At 35.8% G+C, this 24,611-nt stretch overlaps 2 protein-coding genes across 2 annotated transcripts; one reads left to right on the forward strand and one right to left on the reverse strand.

Moving 5' to 3' along the window:
• Window positions 1-2,709: 2,709 nt before the first annotated feature.
• LOC141663561 (uncharacterized) lies at window positions 2,710-6,575 on the forward strand. The gene is made up of 4 exons (XM_074469342.1): window positions 2,710-2,962; window positions 3,388-3,755; window positions 3,857-4,639; window positions 6,088-6,575. Exons 1-3 carry the CDS (start codon window positions 2,950-2,952, stop codon window positions 4,631-4,633), a joined length of 1,158 nt encoding a protein of 385 aa, XP_074325443.1. The 5' UTR covers window positions 2,710-2,949; the 3' UTR covers window positions 4,634-4,639; window positions 6,088-6,575.
• A 1,468-nt stretch (window positions 6,576-8,043) lies between these two features.
• Window positions 8,044-11,084, reverse strand: LOC141667264 (uncharacterized). The gene is made up of 2 exons (XM_074473680.1): window positions 10,595-11,084; window positions 8,044-9,736 (listed from the first exon to the last, which is right to left on the reverse strand). The coding sequence occupies exons 1-2, from the start codon at window positions 10,745-10,747 to the stop codon at window positions 8,636-8,638; spliced, it is 1,254 nt and encodes a 417-aa protein (XP_074329781.1). The 5' UTR covers window positions 10,748-11,084; the 3' UTR covers window positions 8,044-8,635.
• Between the last annotated feature and the right edge of the window lie 13,527 nt (window positions 11,085-24,611).

Genomic DNA, 24,611 nt, shown 5'->3' on the forward strand with positions numbered 1-24,611 from the left:
AATCAAAACAAACTAGCTCTAAGGAAGAAACAGCAAGTATACAAATGATCTTTTAGGCAGGGGTGACCCTTACTATAGGCGAGCAAGACTTGCGCTTAGGGCCCCCGACACACAAGGGCCTCAACAATTTCTAACTTTAAATATATATGAATTTCCATGATATATGTATATTAGGGCCCCAAAAACTGATTTCGACTAGGGCCCCTCGAATCTCAGGGCCGGCCCCGCTTTTAGGCACATTAGTTAGTAGCTAAAATCATATGAGAAGGAAATTAGAAGAAGTTACAAACAGCTTATTATTTAGTTAAGCACATTTTAATCCAGCTAAATGCATGCTGCAGAACATCAAGCACCACCTAGAAAACTCTTATGCTTAAGCTTGATAAAGTCCTCAGCTTCAGCATCAATATTGTTTCCTACCTTGACACCATGATCAGCATTTCCGCGATTTGCACTTTCATAACTCAGCAGTAGATTCCTTCGTGTAGGCGCCTCAAATCCTTGAGCTGTCACGTAAATACTTGAATAGGGAGGAGCATCGACCAGTCTGCGTGGCGTTTCCACCAGTTTGTGATGGACATTGCCATTGTGGTGGTGGTGCTTGTTGTCAAAGTATGAGGTTATGAAAGTCATGTTTGCAAGAATGTTGGAATGATAACTGATTGTTGTTGATGTGCATATTTATAGTACAATGATAAGGTAGTTTTCATAATTGGAGAACAGATACTAGTTCAAACTTTATTTATTCCTTGTGGTTGAAACTGGGGAGAATAATCTCCTTTAAAGCTTTTACATTATTTAGGCAGCATGTGATTTTTGAGTAATCTTCCTTCAAATTTCAATAGAATACCTAACTCATATTTGACACACCTCTAATGGCTCAGAAGAAGTTTCAATTTGAACAAAGCATCAAATCTTAAACTTAAAAAACCTAAAGTTAAGTTTGGTTCGACAACGTTATAAACATTTGAATTACAAAGTATGGATCAAAAAACATATGATCAGGTGTTAAACCTAAGATATTTAACATTTTAGCGCGGTTGGATAACTCAAGTGTTTAAGAGTTTATCCATTCGATTCTCGGGTACTGGATTCGATCCTCGCTCATCCCGAGATTTATGAGAACAGATACTCATTTGTGCTGTAAGCCATATTTCTAAAAAAAAAAGATATTTAACATTTTCGAAAATAGCATATTTTTATTATTAATACTAGTGTTACAATTCATTAATAATTTTATATTATTTAAAATTATAATAAAAAAAATTCGGATCATTACTTTATTAATATAATATTTGCTTTTGGTGAAGTTAGAACCTGAAAGATTTAGTATTGTATAAAAATAATAATATAAATATTTGTTGTTGACGGGATTCGAAACTAAAAGTTTGAGTAGTGTATATTTTTTTAGTTTTTGAATCGAACGGTCCTGATCACTTGATTAAAAAGATTCGACGGTCATAAATGTGGATAACCAAACCAACCAAAAAAATATAAAAAAATTATAATGTATTTCGATTATTATAATATAGTATAGATTAATTAATGAGCACCACTGATTAAATTGTAACTTGTTTTTAACAAAGATTCATATGTTGCTTCTTTTAATGAATTTGAGTCACACAGAAATTACTCAGGCTTGTTCAGGTATCAACTGGATAAAGATTAGTTGTTGGATATGGAAGAACAAAACTAGAAGAAAGAAGAAGAAGTCTTTTAAGATTCCAATTCATAAAGTTGTCATTTATTCTTTTCTTAACTTAATATTTGTAAATTAAAGTTGGTTTCTGTTGACATATAAATTGACAAGGTCAATATTTGTGTATTTCAATTTTTAATCTGTGAGGATTATTTATTATTACCCCGCCTACAATCTAAATAATATAAAAAATATATAATATATTACCATTCCAGTAAATTTTGAGTTCATGGACAAAAGTGCAAGGAAAAATACATTCAATCAATTTATAAATTTGAATTAGGACTAAAATGACTCCTGCCCAATCATTTATCATGCTTTAATAATTCCGGTCAATCATAACAATTCACGTGCTACGTGAAATAATTTTTGGGACAAATGGCATTTTTTGGACTAAGGATCACCTCGCAAATTAATCGTCAAACTTAAAAAATATCACAAAAATATAATTTCTTCCGTAAATAACCCGCAACTGCTACTTTTCGGGGATATACTGGTAAATCCTACGGGCTCACACAATATCTTACAAATCACAAAAACATAATTTAATCAAATATATTTACAATTTAGTCACTACTATTAATAAATTTGCATGTCTGTTAAGTTGAATTTGATTTTATCAAAAGTCTGCTAAATACTTTTGATAAATTTTTTAAAAATAATCTGTACTATTAGAATCAGAACGAGTTATATTTCCTTGATTAATAACTGTTAGAATTTAAGGTTAATAAATAAAGACACATGAATATAATAATTATTTATTATTTATTCCGGTATCTAAACAACTACCTCTCATAATTCAAGATATTTTAATTTTCATCATGCAAACTACTCATCTCGGTCAAAATATAAATGATATAAACAAGTATGGATTTAAATAATAAAAGTCGGAATGTTAAAAGCTCGGTTTAATTCGATTTAATTTGGCCCACGAACTTAAAATGAAGCTCATATTTTGTGAAAAGTCTACCCAGTCCGATCCGATTTTCGAAAATACATGTCCGGTTCCATTTCTCAAAAATTCGGGCTCCTGGCCCGTGTCTTTTTTGGCATATAAAACCAAAAAAAACACACAATTAACCTGCCAAGCACAAGCATAGCATGGGTTTGAGGGAGAGGGGGTGTATCATGTGTGTTTTGTGTTTATAAACGGGCACAATTCTATTCCCCGCAACCCCGGAATCGAAATTACAATCACTGCATTCCTATTCCGCCTCTTTACCCTAATCCCTTCGACCAACTGCATTCCGATGAACTGCTTCTGTATGTTTTTTCCTATCTCTTTTCTCAATTTCGTAAAATTATGATCCTACACTCATTCTATTTCACTGTAAAAAATTAATTCTTTTACACTGACACACACACATTAATTACAACTTCATGTGTTATTTGTATGGATGCTGCAATTTAGCTTAATGTTTGCAAATACTCCCTCCCTCAATTTGACTGAAAAATAGGTATATTAGATGATTAAAAAAATTACGAAAATTATATTATTGAAAAGATTATCGAATTTACTGTCAAATGTATTTTTGAGCCTTTTGAAATTGTGAATGAATCACGTTAATTTTCAGTCAAAGTTTAGCCAAATTGACCGCAGGAAGTTAAATAGGACGGTAAATTTGGTATAGAGGGAGTATCTTACGAAATTTATAGTCATAATAACTGTTAATGAAAAATGTGTTTAGCAATGGTTGGTGCATCAACTGAACAAGCTAATAACAATGTGAAAAGAACAAAAGCTCCTAAGAGGAAATGGACTGATAACGAAGACGAGGTGTTGGTTGCTACTCTCATGCATTTATGCGATACTGGCTGGAAAAGAAGTAATAATACTTTTAGAAGTGGTTATACTAGTGTTCTCGAGAATGAGCTTAGGTCTAAGCTTCCTGGACACGAGTTAAAGGCTAATCCTCATATTGACTCGAGGCTTAAAACTTTGAAGAAGCATTGTGATGCAATTACGGATATGAGAGGTGCAAGTGGTATTTTTTGGAACAATGAGAATCATACTATTAGGTGTGAAAATGATCGTGTATGGGCGGATTGGGTGAAGGTATATTCATTTAACCGTTTTTTCATTATGTGTTAAGTACGTGTTTCATTTGTATGATAGGTTGTTAGTCTTTAATTATATGTTGAATATTGTTTTTGTAGGATCACCCTGATGCAAAAAGTTTGAGAAATAAGCGTTTTCCTCATTATAATGATTTGTGTAGTATATATGGAAAAAACCGAGGAAATGAGGAAGGTAATGGTGCAGATAAAGTATTGGAGGGTGAAGAGGAGAGTAACAGTCCTGACCAACTGATCAGAAGTAATGCCTGTAAAGGAATTGAAATTGCCAATGGTAAAGTTGTTAGGACTGAATCCGGTGGCAGGAAGATAGTGTGTGAGAAAACAGATAATAATGCTCGGAATTTGCTTGGCTCAAATGGGGGATACAAAGGTAGATTGGTGGAAGTGGAGATGGGACTTCAAGCGCTTGAGGAGGGAAGAAAGCTTGCAGAGGATGTGATACATGGATCGGACGATGTTGAACTTTCTTCTGATGATGCTGAAGGGTCTCAAATGAATAATGAAGATGGCTCTTCATCCAAAATAAGAACTAACAGAAAGAGGAGGTATAGTGATAGATTATATGAAAGTCAAGAAGTGGTCAAGATCCTCGAGACCTTCCTCAAGAGCTACGGAGAACAATTTAATCTCTTATGTGGACATGTAGGACAACAAGCAGCAGTGGATAAGGCATTGGCTGAAAAAAGAGAAAATTTGAATGGAGAATTGATGAAGTTGCCAAACCTAAGCTTACAAGCAAGGCTTCGAGCAGCTACTAGAATTATCTGTGATCCTCCTAAACTTGACCTCTTTTACAGTCTTACTGGTGATGATAGAAGAGAGTGGGTGTCAATGTTACTTGCTGGGATTCTTTAATACAAGGTAGGTAGACATACCAATCGTTATACTATTTAGCAGAAAGCTTATGATTCTACTACTTGCAATCAACCTATATGTTATTGATTTGCTGACTATTTTCCTTATAATCAACTATATTAATGAGTTCATTACTGAAATGTTACTTGTAACTTATAATTATATTGTTTCGACATGAAGAGTAGCTGTAACAAAACGTTCGTTAATCCAGATACAGTTTTGTTCATGTCATGATATTATTGCTGACTGCTTAGCTTTCATTGGATTTCTGTGTGCTATCTTATTCTTATAAGTTATAATCTGTTAAGCTTTACACAACTTTTCAGTGAGCAACTCTAAGTTTCTACCTTTCTTACTATGGTAGTATTAGGAACAAAGTACACAAATCAAGTAGATAACAATTAGAATCTATATGATCCTTGGCTTGTGTGGGAAATACATATTAATATACCCACCACATAGAATTAGTCAGGACTCTCAAGTCATTCCCAAGTATTACTTCTGCATACTTCTGACATGATGCATTAGTAAGCATCATAGCATCTTTAGTCATCGTCTTCAATCGACTAAGTTTCCACTGTGCTGACTGGTGGCCGCCTTGCATAGGGCTATTGAGCATGCTTGGGTGACCATAATATAATCGTTACCATTTGACCTTTGATCCCATGGAACTGTGTGTTGCCCTGTGTTAAGAGCTTCCGTAGTTGCCAGTTGGCATTTCATGGCTTATATTGCTTCTAGCCCCGTGGTAAGAACTTCCAAAGCTCGTATGAACTCCATGGCTAAAATTGCCGCTAGACCCTTGGTAAGAACTTCCATAGCTGGCGCTCAGCATTCCATGGCTGAAATTGCTGCCAGGGGAAAAAGCTGATGACATGCGCCAGTGTGAGCCATTGCTGTAGAATTCAGTATTGGTTTGGTGGTATGGGCCATGTCCACCAAAATGAATCGTATGAGAAGTAATGGGAGACGAAGTAGGTCCTATGTGCGTGCTTGGGCCATGGCCACAGCCTAAAGAATGGTAACCACCCTGCAAGTAGTTCTTGCTGGTAGCCAACAGGAAAGATCTCTGCTTGTAGAACCATTTTCAGTATTAGGTTAATTGGGCTTCCATTTTCTCCGTGATTTTGAGTTCTATATTTTATTAGTTTATAGTATTACGTTGTAGTTCTAATTAGATATGAAGCATCCAATGCCTGTCTGTTCATGGCTAGAAAGTAGCACGAATCAAATCTTTTTTCATATTCGAACTAGAAGATCCTTGGAACCTCATTCCCCTCCTGGCCTTTGGAAAGAATCTGGAATGCTTATCTTTAAGGCTGTTAGGCCACCATTCATCTGTATCATGCGGCATTTTCTCCATAGAATCCATAATATTCATCTAGTTTTTTCTGTAACTACTATCTATGTTACTTTGGCTTGTAACTTACTCGTCTTATTTGAATTGTTTGCAGAGGCTAGAGCATGGTCAAGAATCATCTATCAACAGCATCTTGAAACACTGTAATTATGCTTTTATATCCAGGATTACATATATCTACAAATCCTATGTGCCAAGTAGTGGTAACTAGTGTCACAAGATAGTCTGCTTGATTTCAAATGATACTGATATAATCCTGTATCATCAAGCTTTTATCTTAGAATTAGATGTTGACCCTCTCCTATGCTTGGCTTAGATCCTAAATTTTTCAGAACACAATCTAATGAAATAGATTGCAATGCATGTACACACCAGCACTTTTTCAGGGTTTTGGGATCATTGCAGTGAGGACATATCTATTGAGACTTCTAGCAGTATAATCTTTTTTCAGTTTAATTAGAGATTTAAATCAGTTTAAAGATCTTTATTTTAAAAATGTCATTTGTTCTTAATGCTAGATTAAGACGCCATTTGGTGGATTATATTCTGTTCTCATGTATATGCAGCCTCTTTTTTCTTTCTTATCTATACTAAAATTCCAAGACTAGCAATATGTTCTAGATGGCTACATTGCAATTTGCACCTGAGAACTAAATATTAGTATTAATAATTCTTTCCACTTTATGTTCTTAATGCTAGTTCAAAACAAGATTTGGTGGGATTATTTTTATGTTCTTATGTACTTATATTAATAAGCAAGATCAACCTCTTTTTTCTATAATTATTGAACACCCTTATTATATGAAAATTGAAATAAAAAAAGTAGTAAAATGAGAAGAAGAAAAAACAGCACAAGAACATGTGCACATGTTGAACATCTCAATTCTCAAGGCGCAGAATATAATTTAAGTAATGCCAGACAGGTTATGGGGCCGAGTTAGAAAACATCATCATCATCATCCCCATAAGCTGCCTCAAACTTTTAATATTATGCAGTATTTACAACCTGCTGAAAATAAAAAAGTAAAATACGAAACAAAAATTGGTATTAACCTTTAGCTCCCTTTTTGCACGGTCTTTAACTAAATGGCTTAGCTAGCATGACCCCCTTTATAACGGCATCAATCTTGCAAATGACGAGAACTATGGTCTATGTGTATAGAAAATCTTACACTGCGATCTTTTAGTTTTACTGTCTGTCAAGTATCGGACAATGGTCACAGACTAAGAAAGTGTAATCGTTGAATTGTGTGATTGTTGAGTTTTTAAAATTTTATTGATGGAGATTTTTATGGATGTAGGGTTCATTATTATTAACGTTCTCCATCAATATGTCGTGGACACCTCATTAAACAATAATTAAAAAAATTCTTAATTTTATCCAGCATGTACACGGAATACACTGAGCACTAACTCTTAGGCTTTTGGTATTTTTTTATTGATAAAATTGGTGTGAACGCGAGAATTCATCTATCATTTATAATGTAAAAAATAATCAAAATTTAAAAAAGAACTCTTATTTTGAATAATCTTATAAACATAATAATTCGAGGTTTGCGAGAAATCAAATACATAATAATTCGAGGTTTGCGAGAAATCAAATTCAGAACTTTGTAATTTTTTGTATCATATAGAATTACAATGTCTCTATCCAAGTTTCGACATTCTCAATTACTTGCACACTTGCATGTTTCATTAATTGGATTGAAATGTTAAAAAAACAACAAAAATCATCTTGATATCTTCTTTATGGCAAGCAAAACGCCCTAAATTGACAAATTCAAGAATACAGCAAACCTACAAAACAAGGACTTGACCTAGTCGTTTGAGTCTGACAAGACTGAATTGGAGAACACATGGAGTTGAGTGGTAATCGAATACATCAAAAGACTAACAAGACAGGCCAGCCAAGTTGCTTAATCACTCACCCTTTTATTCGCATTTCTCATCTTTAACAATTTTATAATTTAAATCTATCTGTCCATGTCTGTTTGCTAGCTTGGCCTCATTGATATGTATAATAACAAATCTCACAAGCACACAGAAGAAGTTACCCAAGGAATAAGATAGATAAGAATAGGTGTTTTGTGAAGAACATGTAAAAAAAGAGGTTCAAAGACACAACTTGGTCCTCTTAATGCAACTACACACTCATGATCAATAATAAGAATAATTAACAGCCAAAGTACAGATCATGTGAATAGATTAGTCTCAAAATTTCTAGAAACAAAGTGGGCTGTAAAATGTTGTTAATTTCAAGAGGTGTATTCTTAGGGGTATCAGGGAAGTTTCAAGCTGTAGCGGCAGTCATCACATAGCAATTCAACCATGCCAATAATCACAAGCTCCGGTGTTACACCGTGGAGGGAGGGAGGGAGGGAGGGAGGGAGGGAGGGAGGGAGGGGGAGGTATTCTCATTTCCAACTCAAAACCGGCTCTCTTGATGTTATATACAAATAGCACTCCAGAAAATAATAGAACCTTCGAAACGTTTGCAAAGAATGAAATGTAATGACAAAATGTAGTGTGAAATGATCACATTGCAGTTATCTGTTGATCGGACCAAAAACCCCCTCACAATCATGTTAGCTGCATCTCCAGTGTTTACAAAATGTGGACAACTAAACTCCTATGAGAGGTTGTCAGCCACCGTCTTCTCTTATGCAATTTCCGGGTAAAAGAAACTTATATTTGTCTGCATTCTCCAAAAGATAGCCTGGAAGATAAACAGCAGAGTAGGAATGTGGTATATCACCCATTTTTCCGATGATCTCCTTGAAGGTATACTCTTCAGGAAGCATGTCAAATAGGTCGGCACCTTTGCAAATTACTGCCTGAACTCTCTTAGGGTTCAGAAATTTATTAAACCTTACTCTGTCAAAATGACTGTAGGCTTGCATTTTAAATATGAACTCACTGATACGGCGGAAGCAAAAGCTACAATGCCATCCAGCATCTGCCAAGATGTCATCAGACTGGCGAAAATGTGCATATCTTGTCTTTCCACTCTGATATCTATGAATTGAAGCTCTCCAGCTGTTATTGTCCATTAGAAACTCAAAAGAATACAGGTAGTTTTTCAATCGAAGATGGAGTACAGGTGGTATGTCTTCACACCACCTCAGTAAATTGATGGTGTGCCTACTTGGTATCTCATCAACATCAGACATTATTAACAAGTCATCATCTTGAATACCTGCTTTCCTAAGAAGATAATCGAGTGCTAGTCGTTGATACGCTTCCTCAACAAAAGGGTTATCTCCTTTTCTATTTCTGCCTGGAATTTGTCCATAAGTCAAACGAGACTCAACAAACTGAAAATCATCTCTATGGCTGGCAAAGACCAGCGGCTTTGCTAATCCAGTAAAAGTTGAATTCGACTCAAGAAGAACAAACTCTGTTACATAAGGATGCAATTCATTCCATCGCACAGTAAGCAAATCTACTTCGTTACTGAACAGCACTGCATCAAACACTCGCCTCGGGGTCTCTCGCGTGCCCCAACCATGAAGTTTGCACAGATTACTCATTGTCACATTCTCATGATAATAATGAGGAATCTCATGAAATGGTTTAGGTGGAGACTCCCATAATGGCCGCAAGAAGTATGACACTTTTTGACCGTGCAGATATAAACCAAAGACACACATAGGAATCAATATTAGTAGGAAGACATACATTTTCAAATCTAGACCACGCATAATACAACGTAATCTTGTCATGCTCAAAACACGGCCAGAGTCCTGCCATTAAGAGCAAATATATTTTTTAGCACACTAGCTGAAGAAAAAGAAACAAAAAAGCACAGCCTGATTTACAAGCATATACTTAGCTAGTTAAAAGACAGCCACTCCTCCCAAAAAAGAGAGAAATAACTAATTACGTCAATCTGGTCAAGTACAATTACATATGCAGACACCATTAAAAACACCAAAATTTTGCAAATTAGAACTCAATTACCTCAAACAACAAGGCATCTTATAACCCCTGTCTTCGGAATAAATTAACTAAGATGAACACTTATCCTAAGTTGTTCAAAGAAGGTATCAAAATTTATAATTACAAAAAGACAGAGCATAGGACTTGAATATGATCAAGTAACCCAACATTTAAGCATAAACAAAACCTAGATCAAGAAAATCTCTCTCTCTCTCTCCCCAGAAAATCTCTCTCCCTCTCAGTCTCTCTCTCTCTCTCCCTCTCTCTCCTCTCCTCTCTCTCTCTCTCTCTCTCTCTCTCTCTCTCTCTCTCACACACACACACACACACTCACACAGGTACGTAGATGATGAAGATTAAATAATCAACATAAACATAGATACTTCATAAAAAACACAAAAAATTACAAGTCCATTTAAGCAATTAAAATTATTCAAATTTCAATTTTGACTTGGCCTTGAAAAACAACATACATAAACAAGACTTTTACATGCTCAAATTCCACGCGTTTTCACATAAACTATACACATAACAAGAAAAACCCAGATGGTAAAAATCAAAAATTGTCAAAAACAAACAAATCCCAACAATGCAATCAAAAAACAAATAGATCTATATTTACATAAAGATTGAATCTTTTTCATAAAAGATGAAATCTTTACCTCACCAGAAGCATTCCCACAAAAATCATCGGACTTTTTAGAACAATAATCAGATCCTCCTTCTGCCATTGTATATATTTTCTCACAAAATCTTGTTAAGCTCCACATGTTTCTTTGCTTTATGTAAGATAATATATGTATATGTGTGTGCATATATATCAAATGTTGAATCAAGAATCAACCCACAAAGCACAGAACAATGGATAAAAACACAAATAATGATAAAGATCTTTAACTTAACCAATTAGGGTTTTCTAAATTTTCTTGACAAAAAAAAGATTATTTTTTTTGATGAAAAAAAGGGCGTGAAAATCAGATAGGGCTAGATATGTTCCGGGTAATTAGAATGAATGCAGAAGGAAAGAGCACATGGGTTGAAAGGAAGATGAGAGAAAATGAATAAAAGAATGAGAAAATTTAAAAAGAGGATGAATGAGAAAAGTGGATGTTGAGTGCATGTGTTTATGACAAGGCGGTTGGAGTAAACAGAACAGCAAGAGGAAGCCCTTTCTCCTGTCTTCTGCCCCAGGACAGTAAGGTGAGCTTCGAGCCTCGCGTCGCGTAATTCGAGCCAACATTAATCGACTTAAGTTGAGCCGGCTCGTTTAGCTAAACGAGCCGATTTTAATGAGTCGTGCGAACCGTCTTGTTTAGTTTTATACTTAATCGAGTCTAAATCTCTACCGAACTTGGTTTGTTTAATTTCACGATTCGAGTCGAGTCGAGCGGGCTCGAGTAATTACACAAGCCGGAACCTCCGGCCGAACTCGGCTCGTCGAGCCTATTTAAACGAGTTCGAGCCGGGCAAGCTCGCGACCCGCCCAACTCGAATTACAGCCCTACCTGAAATTTCTAAACAATTTTTCGGGTTTCGAGATTATTCATTTATCGAGATTTATAAATATTTGTTTAGAAATTTCACTTTTTCAAAAATATTAATTTTTTATAGAAAAATGTTATAAATCAAAAAAAATTATTTGTGAAAATAATATGGATGCACGAATCATGTTATTTACGAGAGAATAATCGTTATTATACAGACAACTCAGTATCTGAAAATGATTTTGAAATCGATTCCGAAGACTTCTGCCATTATTACCGTTCTTGTTGACTTATCAAATTAAGCAAATTTTGTCTAAAGATATTCAAATAAATTGAGGGGGTAAAAAAAGGAAATAAGTTGAGGGATTTACGGTGAGACATTATGTCAGGTGTGTTAGGACTGTGTGTAAACAGTGCAGTCCTTAAAAATAGTACGCGTGTAACGAAGCAGTGACGGGGCTCTAGACAATTCTGCTACGTGTGTTTTATTTGATGGATGTATGTTGACAGTTGAAATATAGTAACGTCAATAGTGTATTTAAATATTTACCCCTACGGGTTAGCTAGTTCTAAGTATTTATACCGGACTGTTTGTTTACCTAACTTATAAGTTGAATTTATAACTTATAAGTTGATAATTTGAATATTACTAATGTCGTACCTTTTCTCAACTTATTTTGATTTTTCATTTTTTTTATTAATTTTAGTTTTTAAATATATATTTTTAAATGTTAATTTAATTTAAAAGTCATGAATTAAGATAATCATATTTAAAAATTATTTATTTTAGTTCATTTAAGTTAAAAAAATTGACTTATAAGTAAAATTAACCAAACACTTACGTAACTTATAAGTATTCATCTAGTTATTATTTTTAAAGCACTTATTAATTTTAAGGCATAAGTTACTTATTTTAAGATTTCTCAAACGGACAATATGTTAGCTATAGCCCAATTATAGGCCAATAAAACCCAACGAGCGAATGCCCATTTTGCATCTGGACCATTAGGCCGAAGGTCCACGTTACTTATGGACTGAAAGTCCAATTAGCCTTTTACAAACTGCTCAGCTATGCGGAATCAAAACGGCTTCCCCTTTCAGGCTCCTCTAATGTTCGTCTATATTTTACTCATAACAAACGAACATTTATGACAGGTTTACGTTTAAATACTCCATGAAATGTAAGAAACAAATAACTTTACAGATACTCTCACAACTCTCTCTATATTATTGTAATTTCAAAAATCTACTTTACATCCAGATTACTAATTCTCACGTCGGAGGTGAATCGAGGGGATAATTCCTCGCATTTTCTTCCTTTTCGGGTCGAAACCGAAGGTCGTTCTTGAACGGATGAAGGTTGTTCTTCAAACTGAAGGAATCTGAACGTAACATTTGGCATCATCTGTGGTAACTACGAGAATTGTGACGAGATACTGAGAAAATGACAAACCCAATCCACGAACAATCACCACCTGGTTTCACTCCTCACGACGGGGGGCAGACGTCCTCCTTGGTTGATGTTGACGGAGTCATTAAGTTGACTCCCGAAGAAGAAGCTTTGCTTCTAAAGATCCGGACAGACAAATCAGTCGCGGAGAAGGGCAAAGGTAAAGAAATTGAACAAGCAGAGAAACAGCAATGTTGTAAAAATTCGGGCTCTTAGGGTTCTTTCGGAAGTCATAGTGGAACCAAAAGAGCCGGGTAAGCGGCTAAACGTCGGCCTTAAGGCATCGGTTGTGGAAGCAATTTATATGGATAAACCCATTCGGGTCCACATGTCCCAACGCGATGCCCATTTAACTGAAGAGTCGCTTCAGAATCTTCAACAGAAGAACTCTGAAGCCACACTTGAACGCCACTTTGGTGATGCCAATGGCACAGTCCCCGTATCCCTTCAGAACTAGCGGAATATCGTAAATCTGCTCACGGGAGGTTGTGGGGTACAACCAAAAATAACCTATAGGGTACAACCAAAAATAACCTCTAGTCAGAGTACATACGCCCCACCCTCTCTTCGGATAATTCCAAGCGGTTGTTGGCCGCTGGGCATACAACAATCGAACTGAAGAGTCTCATCTTTGTCAGTTTGGGTTGGGAGGTGGAGGTCCCCGTCAGAATGTTCGCTCGGTCCTTGTCCCTGTATTCGAAAATAAAGAGACAGGTTAGTCCATGTACTTAGATAAATGATGAGAAAAAAAATTAAAAAACCAAAAAAGAAACTGAGTACATGTCATGGGACCGACCGAACGACTCTCGAAAGAAAGAAGTTAAATGTCAAGAGTCGGATCCCGACAAATGTTCTATACAAAAAATTCTCGAAGGAAGTTCTTGCCCCTAGAGCACCTCGCATGTCATTTTTAAACTCAACAGGAAAAAGAAAAGAAAAACCGAACACTCTGGGTCGGCTTCCGAAGGATGTTCTACATACAAGATTTCCCGAAGGAAGTTCTTGCCCCTAGAGCACCTCGCATGCCATCTTTAAGCCCAGTGGTTCCCCAAAAGGAGAAGAAAAAACAAGGTACCTGTTATCTACCCAGAAAATACCCCATGAACACAAGCAAAGATAATAAACAAACATGTATTACCAAAGAAACCCAAGAGCCTGCATGCAAAAATAAATAGGACACTTCAAGTAAATAAAAAAGGGAAAACACCACTTACTGGTTTCAAGATGTTGCTCTACTGTGATCGGGTGATCTCGGAAAACAGAGTTGACACTGCCCGTCTTGAAGAAACTAGAGAGTAATTTTTCTGTTGTTGGTGCTTGAATGTGAAAATAAAAATGAAAAAGTGACTGTGAAGTTTGTACATATAAAGGCTCCCAAAAACCCAAGCGTTTTGATTGCCAAAAATCGTCCATGGGAGTTTTGAAATCAACGGCCCAGATAGAAACGGTTGGGATTCAACGGCCACGATGTAATCACGAAAAGACGTGGGTGACAACTGTCCACATTATTATGCCCCCACGATGCTGCCACGTGGTCGGACGGACCAGAGGAAAGACCGAAGGATTACCCTAGGGTTTTTCACCCCAAGATGGGTCAGGAACGATGTCTATCGACCGACCGATTGACTGGTCGAAAGAGAGGGACATGTTAGTTGTAGGCCGAATAAGGCCCAACGAGCGAAGGCCTATCTTGCATCTAGATCATTGGGCCTAAGGCCCACATTACTTATGGACCGAAGGCCCAATTAGCCTTTTACAAACTACTTATCAATGCAGAATCAAAACGGCTCCCGCCCTTCAAGCTCCTTCAACGTTCGTCCATATTTTACTCATAATGGATGAAATTTATGACAGGTTTGGGCTTAAATACCCCATGGAATGTAAGAAACAAACAACTTTATACATACTCTCATAAATCTCTCTACATTCTTGTATTTCCAAAAACCTACTTTACATCCAGATTACTAATTCTCACGCCTGAGGTAAATCAGGGGGACAATCTCTCGCACTCTCTTCCTTTTCAGGTCGAAACCGAATGTCGTTCTTGACCGGCCGAAGGCTGTTCTTCAAACCGAAGAAATTTTAGCGTAACACATTAATTTTTAAATCAAATTTTTTACCATGTGCACATCGGCACACAATAAGCGCAAAATTTTTTATGTTTAAGCTATTTTGATTGACTCCTTCTTTCCCCTGCATACAAAAAAAGACACTAATCAAAATGTCCAAAACTTATTAATCTCCGCATTTATTATGTGCTCATGGGTATAGGGTAGAAAAACTGATTTTAAATTAAGGTGGGTGATTTAGGTAGCAGGAAACGAGGGCATGGAATCTAATATGTGGGTCCATTGGGGTGTTTTTCTTGGTTAAAGACCTATTGAGCTACTTGAACTTAACTTAATCAAGCACAAACCAAGTTCTAGTTATTCGAATTATTTATCGAGTCAAACTCAAACTTCAAATTACTCGATTCATAAGAGTTGTTAATAATCAAGTAGAACCTGATTTCGAGCTATTAATAAAAACATTGTTAATCTAATGATCTAGTTATATTTGTAGCGATCATTAAATATTAATTTTATTAAATATAAAGTATTACTCAATTTTCATTTATCATATATATATATATATATAAAGGGATATGACACGTGTATGACGTGGCGCAGTTGCATGCACTTATTCTAATTTTCCCAATTTCTGGCGTAATCTAACTTCTACCTATTTATTTTAATTTGTTTAATTGGTTTAATTATTATTATATGATTATATATATAAAGAGTTAGAGTTAGTGTTTGTGTATAATATATGTATATGTTCTGTGTCTTCTTACATTACATTACATTACTGTCATGCTGCATTATGTTACAGTTAATGATCATGCACCCTTTTGCCTTCTCTCATCTTGAAAATTCAAGCGCCTACGGTTACACTCTTAGTTAACTAAAAAACCCATGGGTTGCTCAGTATCAGCATATGTTAGGTATGAATACAATACAGAGGGAGGGTGAATGTGTTTTGGCTTAAAGGTTTGATTTTTGATCGACTTAGGCTTTAGCAGTTGGTTGTTGTTAATGATTTAGTAGAATGAATGTTAAACATAAATAGCTGTGCAAATATGTAAAACAAAGATCTTCAAAACTCACTTAATTTTATATTAAAAATCAAGCAGTGTTTTGCTACAAAATCTCTAAGTTCTTGTTTTAGAACTTAGCTTCTTTCTTGAGAGAGAACACACACTTTTCTATATGATTGTTCTAATTAACTAGAGGACCAGTGTTAACTTTATAACTCAGTTAACTGCTGGTTTACACGGTGGATAATAAATATGCTTTTAGCTTTTCTAAACTGTCACTTGTCATTTCTATTTATAGAAAAGCAAATCTTCCATTTCTGGCTTAGCATATCTTTAGCTTCCCGTGATTACTTTAATCTCCTCTGTCAGTTAATCTTTGTCATTGATCTTGCACATCTCTCAAGCTGCTTTTTGTAGACTTGTCAATCCAGCTGTGTGAATTGTTTGTTGATTTGCAACCTTGGATATTAAACTGTTCTGCAATTCTGTACTTAGAGAAATTTCTTCACTTCGAGATCTCCAATTAAGCTGTAGAGAACTCAACATCTTGATAGGCATGTTGGCTTTTCGATATCTCTGAAACTTCATTGTTAACTTGACTTATCGACAACTCTGAGTTCTCCAGTGAATTTTGGTTTATCGATAACTCAGAGTTCTCTAATGGACTTTGGCTTATCAATAACTCAGAGTTCTCTAATGAATGTATACTTGTCGATATCTCTGAGTTCTCGACAGACAATTCATGAGTTCTCTACACCTGGTGGATGTTGCTTATCCGTCGGGTAGACATTGCTCATCCGTCGAGTAGACATTGCTCATCCGTCGGGTAGACATTACTCATCCGTCGAGTAGATATTGCTCATCCGTCAGGTAGATGTTATTCATCCGTCGGTACTCTCTGGAGTTTAAATGACTTCTCGATAGGTCATTCTGGAGTTCTCGAATGATTTCTCTATAATACTAATTTTGTGACTTATAGAGATCTTGACTTAGAATGTTTTACACCAAACAGATTTATTCAACTCCAAGCTTCTTCATAATTCTTCTGAGGCATGATCTTCTTGATCTTCTTCCAGATAGAATTCTTAGGCTTGACACTGTTTAGAGAAAAATGCTCCAGTCTGCTCCATTTACATTTTACAGACATTAAGTGTTACAAGTATGAATTACATATTAAGGTTACAATATAACTAATCTTAGGGTTGTCAGTATGACTTAGTCTTGTTATAATACAGGCATGTCTTGCACAACAATCTCCCCCAATTTGTGAGAAGATTGATTATCACAAATTCATGCATGTTAACAAGACTAACCACAAGTTAAAGAATGAAAATAAAATGATACAAAAGCTGATACAACACTTGTACAATGAATATTTGACAGTTTACAATAATTAAGTAAAGACTGAGCTGCATACTTCTTTCTCAATTATGTTCTTAATTTGCACAAGTATTTCCAATTCTTCTAGGATGGGGGTGTCAGTTAGAGCCTCTATTAGTTTGAGCAAATCTGGCTTAGGATATCTTGCTAACATCCCTATCCTGTAACTTGACAAAGAGCAAGCTTTTATATTCAAAAATCTTCCATCCTTTGATATTCTGCTCTTGCCTGCTGCCTTCAACTCTTCTGATCTTCTGATATACTCAGATCATAGATGTTGATGATATTATTAGCTCCAGTAATCTTTGACATTCTTCTGAGGCATAATGCTTTGACATCATCTATTATATATTACAATCTCCCCCAACTTGTTCATTATGAAATTATGCACAAGTTCTGATTGATGATGTCAAAACTTTAACTAAATGCAGAAACCAAAACCAGTCTTCCCATCAGGTCTTCTTTGATTGATTTACATTTAGATTTATTCAACATCCATTAGCTGTTTTGGCATTTAGATATATTCTCCCCCTTTTTGACATTATCTCCAGGAAGAAAAATCCAGCTAAATGCACATTGTTCAAGCTGCTGTTATTGTCCATTTGGAACACTGTCTGCAGCTTCAAGCTTCATTGAGATTCATGGTGATAAGTTTTAAACAATAGAAGTTTCACTTAGATCTGCAAAAAAATCTGTTAGTGATAAAAGTCCTAAGCTCTCTGTTCTTTTGAATAAGTAGTCTCACCAATTCTCACTGCACTAGTCTCATGACTTTTGAGAGTCAAAGTTCCCTCACAAGGATTACTAAATCCATACATTCATCTACCTCTCCTTTTGCCAGGAAGGATCCTGCCTCTCTTATTCTTTGTTTTTCACTCAATCTTTTCTCTTATCCTCACATGAAAGGCTCAAATATTGTTTGACTTACAGAAATAAGAGGTGGCTGAGAAGAGGTAATTTGTGATCATATGATTAGAGGAAGACCATATAGGGCTAATCATACTCATTTCACCAGAAAAATGAGTGCATAAGCATCTATGAATGTGGTCACAGTTTGACTCACAGATTGCTCTGTGGTTGTGACAGTGTGTTGTCCTCCACTTGTAGTGAGAACCTCCAATGGAATTGGAGAGGATTTGACTGGGTTACTGTCATGTACACCAGCCTCAAACCTTTGTGCACCTTGCAGAGCACTGTCACATAAATGTGATAAGATTGCCCTTTTTATGACATTGTCATAGGCAATTATTCTTCTAGCTTTGACTGATGAGACAGCTTCTGCTAGAGTTATGAGGGGAGTTGTTCCTTCTTGAGGAACCTCCAATTGAATTGGAGAGGATTTAGATAGCTCCCCCTCAGGAGTACTACCCTCAAACCTTTCAGTCTGTGAAGACTGTTTGTGCACATGAAGGTGCATTAGTGATATTCATGAAAAGTTGATAAATTTCCATGTTTGTGATACCAGTTCCTTTTTCTCAAACAATCAAAATAACTGAAGAACATTTTGGGGATTTTGTCCTTTTGTAAAACAGGTTCCTTTTGAGAGTTACCTGAGTGGGATTGTGTTTGAGTTTGTGTTTATGTTGTTGTGCCTGGGTAAACCGCAATTTGGTTTTGAAATGTTTTAGCTGCAATTTATCACAAATACCTGATGATTGAAATTTGAATCTCCTGTTATTGTCTGAGTGGATTGTGTTGAACATGTAATGTATTGAACATATTTATCTGTATTGATTAGGCATAACCATTGAGACATGCAGTTGCAAGCATATTGATTAGGCATAACCATTGAGACATGCAGTTGCAAGCATTATGACAGGAAAACTAATAATCAATTAATTTGTAAACACAAGGCAATCATGACATTAACAATCAAGCAATAAAAACAAATTGATAAAGAAGAAGATAATTTCATTAATATTAAACACAGAGTACATTAAGATGCAGATTACATCAAGTAAATCATAATCCTAACTACTCTAATTTAGACTTCTTCTTCTCAGCCTCCAACCTCCTTGCTCTGCGCTGGTAAGCCCTGGACATGGAGTGTGCAAGAGAGATGATCCTCTCCTGCAACTCCAAAGCAGCAAGGCCTTGCTCCTCAGCCACCCTGGCTCGCCTCTCCTGCTCGAAAGAGGCTTCCATCTCAAAGAAAAGAATGTCTATTTGATCATCCCACGAGAGTCCGTAAAAGACCTCAAGTGGAATATCAAAGGGACTGTAAACAACCCCCTTGAGGCGAACACGAAGTCCGAAAGGATCAAAGTACACTTGATCATCATCCAAATGATGGACCGGTTGATAAGCTCCATTTACAAGTTTGTAGAAGACTGGGGCATCCATTTGAATGAGAGAGAGAGATGAACAGAAGGTGAGTTTGAAATTTGATGTTTTTGTTGAGAGTAGGAGAGTGATGAGTGATAAAGAGTGAAGCATTTTAATTTATAGAGGGAATAAAGATAGAAATCAAGAGACTCTTGAGTTACCCGGATAATAAGAGTAATAATCACATAAGCCTACTAGACAGCTATAAATGACTAGTGACTGTTACCCATGCAAGTACTCAAGAATATTAGTTTATTTTAAAGAGTAACTATTCCCCATGCAAATAAGCGTGTACTCCCTACACAAAAAAGTAACTCTCCCTATCAGCAAGTAATCAGATAAAATTATCACTATCAGCATACGCAAAGCAACACAAATAATGTACTAGTCTACTAACATTGGACTAACATATTTCCACGTAGGCAAGAAATCATATAAGCATGTAAATGTGTCAATAAGTCAGAGATATTTAGAGACTAAATATGTCAAAAGTATTTTTATGAACAGAATTTATGAATTAAATTTGTTCAGTTTTTCATACTTTTTGCTTATTTTGATCTGTTATTTATTAAGTTCACATACTGAGGATATGACGTAATAAATATTCAGTTTACTTAGAATTTTGAGAAGTTCCAAGTTAATATTAAAGGAGAAGTCTGGGTATTTATAGAAAAAGGTAAAATACTTATCGAGAAGTCAAATAAACATTTGATATTAAACTTACGAGAAGTCAAAGATGACTTATCGAGAACTCTGATAAATACGCAGTTTGTCCAAAAAGGACTGAAATAATTCTAATTTATTTGAATTGAATCAAACTGAAATCAGAATAAATTTTCCAAAAGTATTTGTCTAAAATAATTCATTGAATTAAATTATTTTAGCTCTGAGTTATTAATAAGTCTCAAAATATTCTTGTCGAGAACTCTGTGAATTAACACTATTAGAGAACTCTACATGGTCTTATCGATAAGTCATAATAGAGCTTATCGAGAAGTCATTCGAGAAGTCTGTAAATTGACTTATCGAGGACTCACTCGAGAACTCCAAAATGACTTGTCGATAAGTCATTTTGACTTATCGAGAACTCAGTTCTCTATACCTTTGAGTACTGTTTTTCTGCCTTGTACTAATTTTTACACATTTAAGATGTAAATTAACAACCAAGCAGTTTACTTAGAATTTAAAATATTCTAAGTTAATTTTTGAGTTTTTAAAGAAAAATAAATATACAGAGATTCTGAAATATTTATAATTCATATTTCAATTAATTTCCAATTAAATCAAACTGGGTTGATTTATTAGAAATTAATCTGCTGCAAAACATTAGCTGACTTCTTGCCTTAGGATGAAGAATTGAGCATTCCAATTTCACTCACAAGTCTGGTGAAGGTTGCTTCATCCAAAGGTTTAGTAAAAATGTCAGCTAATTATTTTTTTGTTGGAACAAAAATGAGCTCAATGGTACCATTTGCAGCATGTTCCCTGATAAAATGGTACCTAACATCAATGTGCTTTGTTCTAGAATGATTAACTGGATTAGCTACTATAGATATGGCACTAGTATTGTCACACATAATAGGAATTTTGTGTAACACTAGACCATAGTCCATTAGCTGATTTCTAATCCAAAGCACCTGAGCACAACAACTTCCAGCAGCTATATATCCAGCCTCAGCTGTGGAAGTTGACACATATTGTTGTTTCTTACTATACCAGGACACAAGTCTTTGACCAAGAAATTGACAGCTTCCGCTAGTACTTTTCCTATCAACCCTGCATCCAGCAAAATCTGCATCTGTGTATCCAACAGCTTCAAAACCAGTTCCCTTAGGATACCATAATCCCAAGTTTGGAGTTCCCTTTAAGTATCTGAAAATCCTTTTGACAGCCATCAAATGTGATTCCTTTGGATTGGCTTGAAATCTGGCACATAGACTAGTAGCAAACATGATGTCTGGTCTACTAGCAGTCAAATACAGTAATGATCCAATCATCCCTCTATAGCTTGAAATATCCACACTCTTGCCTTTCTTGTCTTCATCCAACTTGGTTGCAGTAGACATTGGTGTAGATGCTGGTGAGCTATTCACCATACCAAATTTCTTCAATAAGTCATTCACATATTTGGTTTGGTTGATGAAAATACCATCACTTCTTTGACTAACTTGAAGGCCAAGGAAGTAACTCAATTCTCCCATCATGCTCATTTCATACTCACTCTGCTTTAGCCTAGAGAATCTTTAACAAAACTTTTCATTTGTTGATCCAAAGATGATATAATCCACATAGATTTGAACTAGGATCATATCTTCACCATGCTTCTTATAGAAGAGAGTCTTATCAATAGTACCTCTGGTAAAACCATGTTTGAGTAGAAATTCTGACAGTGTGTCATACCAGGCTCTTGGTGCTTGTTTCAATCCATATAGAGCCTTAAGTAATTTGTAGACAAAGTTAGGAAATTCTGGATCTTCAAAGCCAGGTGGTTGTTGCACATAAACTTCTTCTTCTAGTTTACCATTGAGAAAAGCACTCTTGACATCCATTTGATACACCTTGAAATTTGAGTGTGCAGCAAATGCCAGAAAAATTCTTATTGCTTCTAGTCTTGCAACAGGAGCAAAAGTCTCATCATAGTCAATTCCCTCTTCTTGTGAGTAGCCTTTAGCAACCAGCCTTGCTTTGTTTCTAGTAACAATTCCATTTTCATCCATTTTGTTCCTGTACACCCACTTAGTTCCAATTATGCTTCTGTTCTTTGGTGCAGGGACTAATTTCCAAACTTTGTTTCTCTCAAACTGATCCAGCTCCTCCTGCATGGCACATATCCAGTCAGGATCCATTAGGGCTTCTTCAGTTTTCTTGGGCTCTATTTGAGATAGAAAACATGCATGTAGGCATTCATTAGCAGTTGCAATTCTAGTTCTCACACCAGCTGAGGGATCACCAATAATAGCTTCAACTGTATGACTCCTATCCCACTTTCTCGTGTGTGTCTTTGTGCCATCAAATTCGGGTGTCTGAAGAGAGCTTTCATTTCCATGATTTTGTTCAGAGGTTTCTTCATTTGTTTCTTGTTGTGTCACAACTTCATCTTTCTCATCAGAATCACTATCAATGGTTAGATTTCCAAATGCAAGGGCTTCAGCATCATTTACATCAAGGCATTCCAAGCATGGACACTTGTCATCATCAAAAGTTTGTGCTTTCCATAATTTTCTTTCGATCAATCATATAAACTTTATAGGCTGTTCTTTCCGATGAATATCCCAGAAAAATTGCTTCAAAAACTTTAGAGTCAAATTTTCCCACATATTCACAGTTGTCTTTTAGAATATAACACTTGCTTCCAAACACATGTAGATACTTCACTATAGGCTTCCTGTTAGACATGATTGAGTAGGGTGATTTGCCATGAACTTTGTTGATGAGATATCTGTTTTGAGTGTAGCATGCAATATTAACAGCCTCTTCCCAAAAACTAGTTGGCAACTGAGCATCTTGTAGCAAAGTTCTAGCAGCTTGAACCAATGTTCTATTTTTACTCTCAACTACTCCATTCTGTTGAGGTGTTCTAGCTGCTGAAAATTCTTGAACAATGCCTTTGCTTTTGCAGAATTCACTTAATGCTGAGTTTCTGAATTCTGTTCCATTATCACTTCTCAATCTTTTCACACTAACCTTTCCTTCAGCTTGCTTCTCAATTTTCTTGATGTGCTCAATTATAATGTTTAGAGTTTCATCTTTAGAGTACATGAACTCAACCCAAGTGTATCTTCAAAAATCATCAACCATGACAAAGGCATATTTGTTGCTTGAAATGGACAAGACATTTACTGGCCCAAACAAGTTCATGTGAATAAGTTGCAGATGTGCACTTATGGAATTCACAGATTTTGACTTGTGACTTGATCTTTTCATCTTTCCTTTCTGAAAAGCTTCATAAACTTCCAATTGAGTAAATTCCAGACTGGGCATGTCTCTCATAAGCTCCTTCTTGACTAAGGTGTTGATTGCTTTGAAATTCAAGTGAGATAGCTTTTGATGCCACAGTTTGCTTTGCTCTTCTGATGCCTTGGTGTAGAAACAACACACTCCTTCCTTATTTGTTGAGTCTAAGTCTGCAACAAACAAACTTCCCTTTCTTACTCCCTTAAGAGCAATTTCACCAGTCTTTTTGCTAATAAAAGCACAATCTTCTTTGTTAAAAACAACTTGAAAACCTCTGTCTGCAAATTGACTAACACTTAGAAGATTTACTTCTAATCCAGCAACTAGTGCTACATCTTCAATGACAACATTTCCAGAAACAATCTTGTCATATCCCATTGTGAATCTTTTGTTGTTGTCTCCAAAGGTCACCAAAGGGCCAGCCATCTCCTCAAATTGTGATAGCAGGACCTTATCACCTGTCATATGCCTGGAACATCCACTATCAATGATCCATATGACCTTCTTCTCTTTGCCCTGCACACAATGAGGATTAAGTGTGTTTAGCTACCCAAGCTGTGTTGGGCACTTTCTTCTTGTTAACTGATTTTGCAGAAGTACAATGAGAATTTTGAGATAAAATGGAATTCATAGACTGTTGAGCATTTTCCCTTTCAGATATAGAACCAACTTTTGATTCTATGAGATCAATTCTCAATTTGTAGCAACTTTTCATCACTTTCATGTTGCAGGGAATGCAGTCAAACTTGTCACATAATGAATAGGGATCATTTGCCTTAGCTTCATTGTACTTGCAGACTCCTTCAGATGAATTGCTAACAGTCTTTTTACAAAGATGAGTTAGGTGATTCATTGATCCACAATTCTCACGCCTCTTTCTAGGAGCATCTGCAGCATAAGCAAAATTTTTGCTTTTGTTTATCCCAATCTTTCCATTTCTATTCTTCTTTTTCTTTTTGACCTGTTTAGCTTTAATCTCCTTCACAGGCTCCTTAGTTTCTTGATTGGCT

The sequence above is a fragment of the Apium graveolens genome, chromosome 6 (genome assembly GCF_009905375.1).
Source record: "Apium graveolens cultivar Ventura chromosome 6, ASM990537v1, whole genome shotgun sequence".
In the NCBI taxonomy this organism is placed as follows: domain Eukaryota; kingdom Viridiplantae; phylum Streptophyta; class Magnoliopsida; order Apiales; family Apiaceae; genus Apium; species Apium graveolens.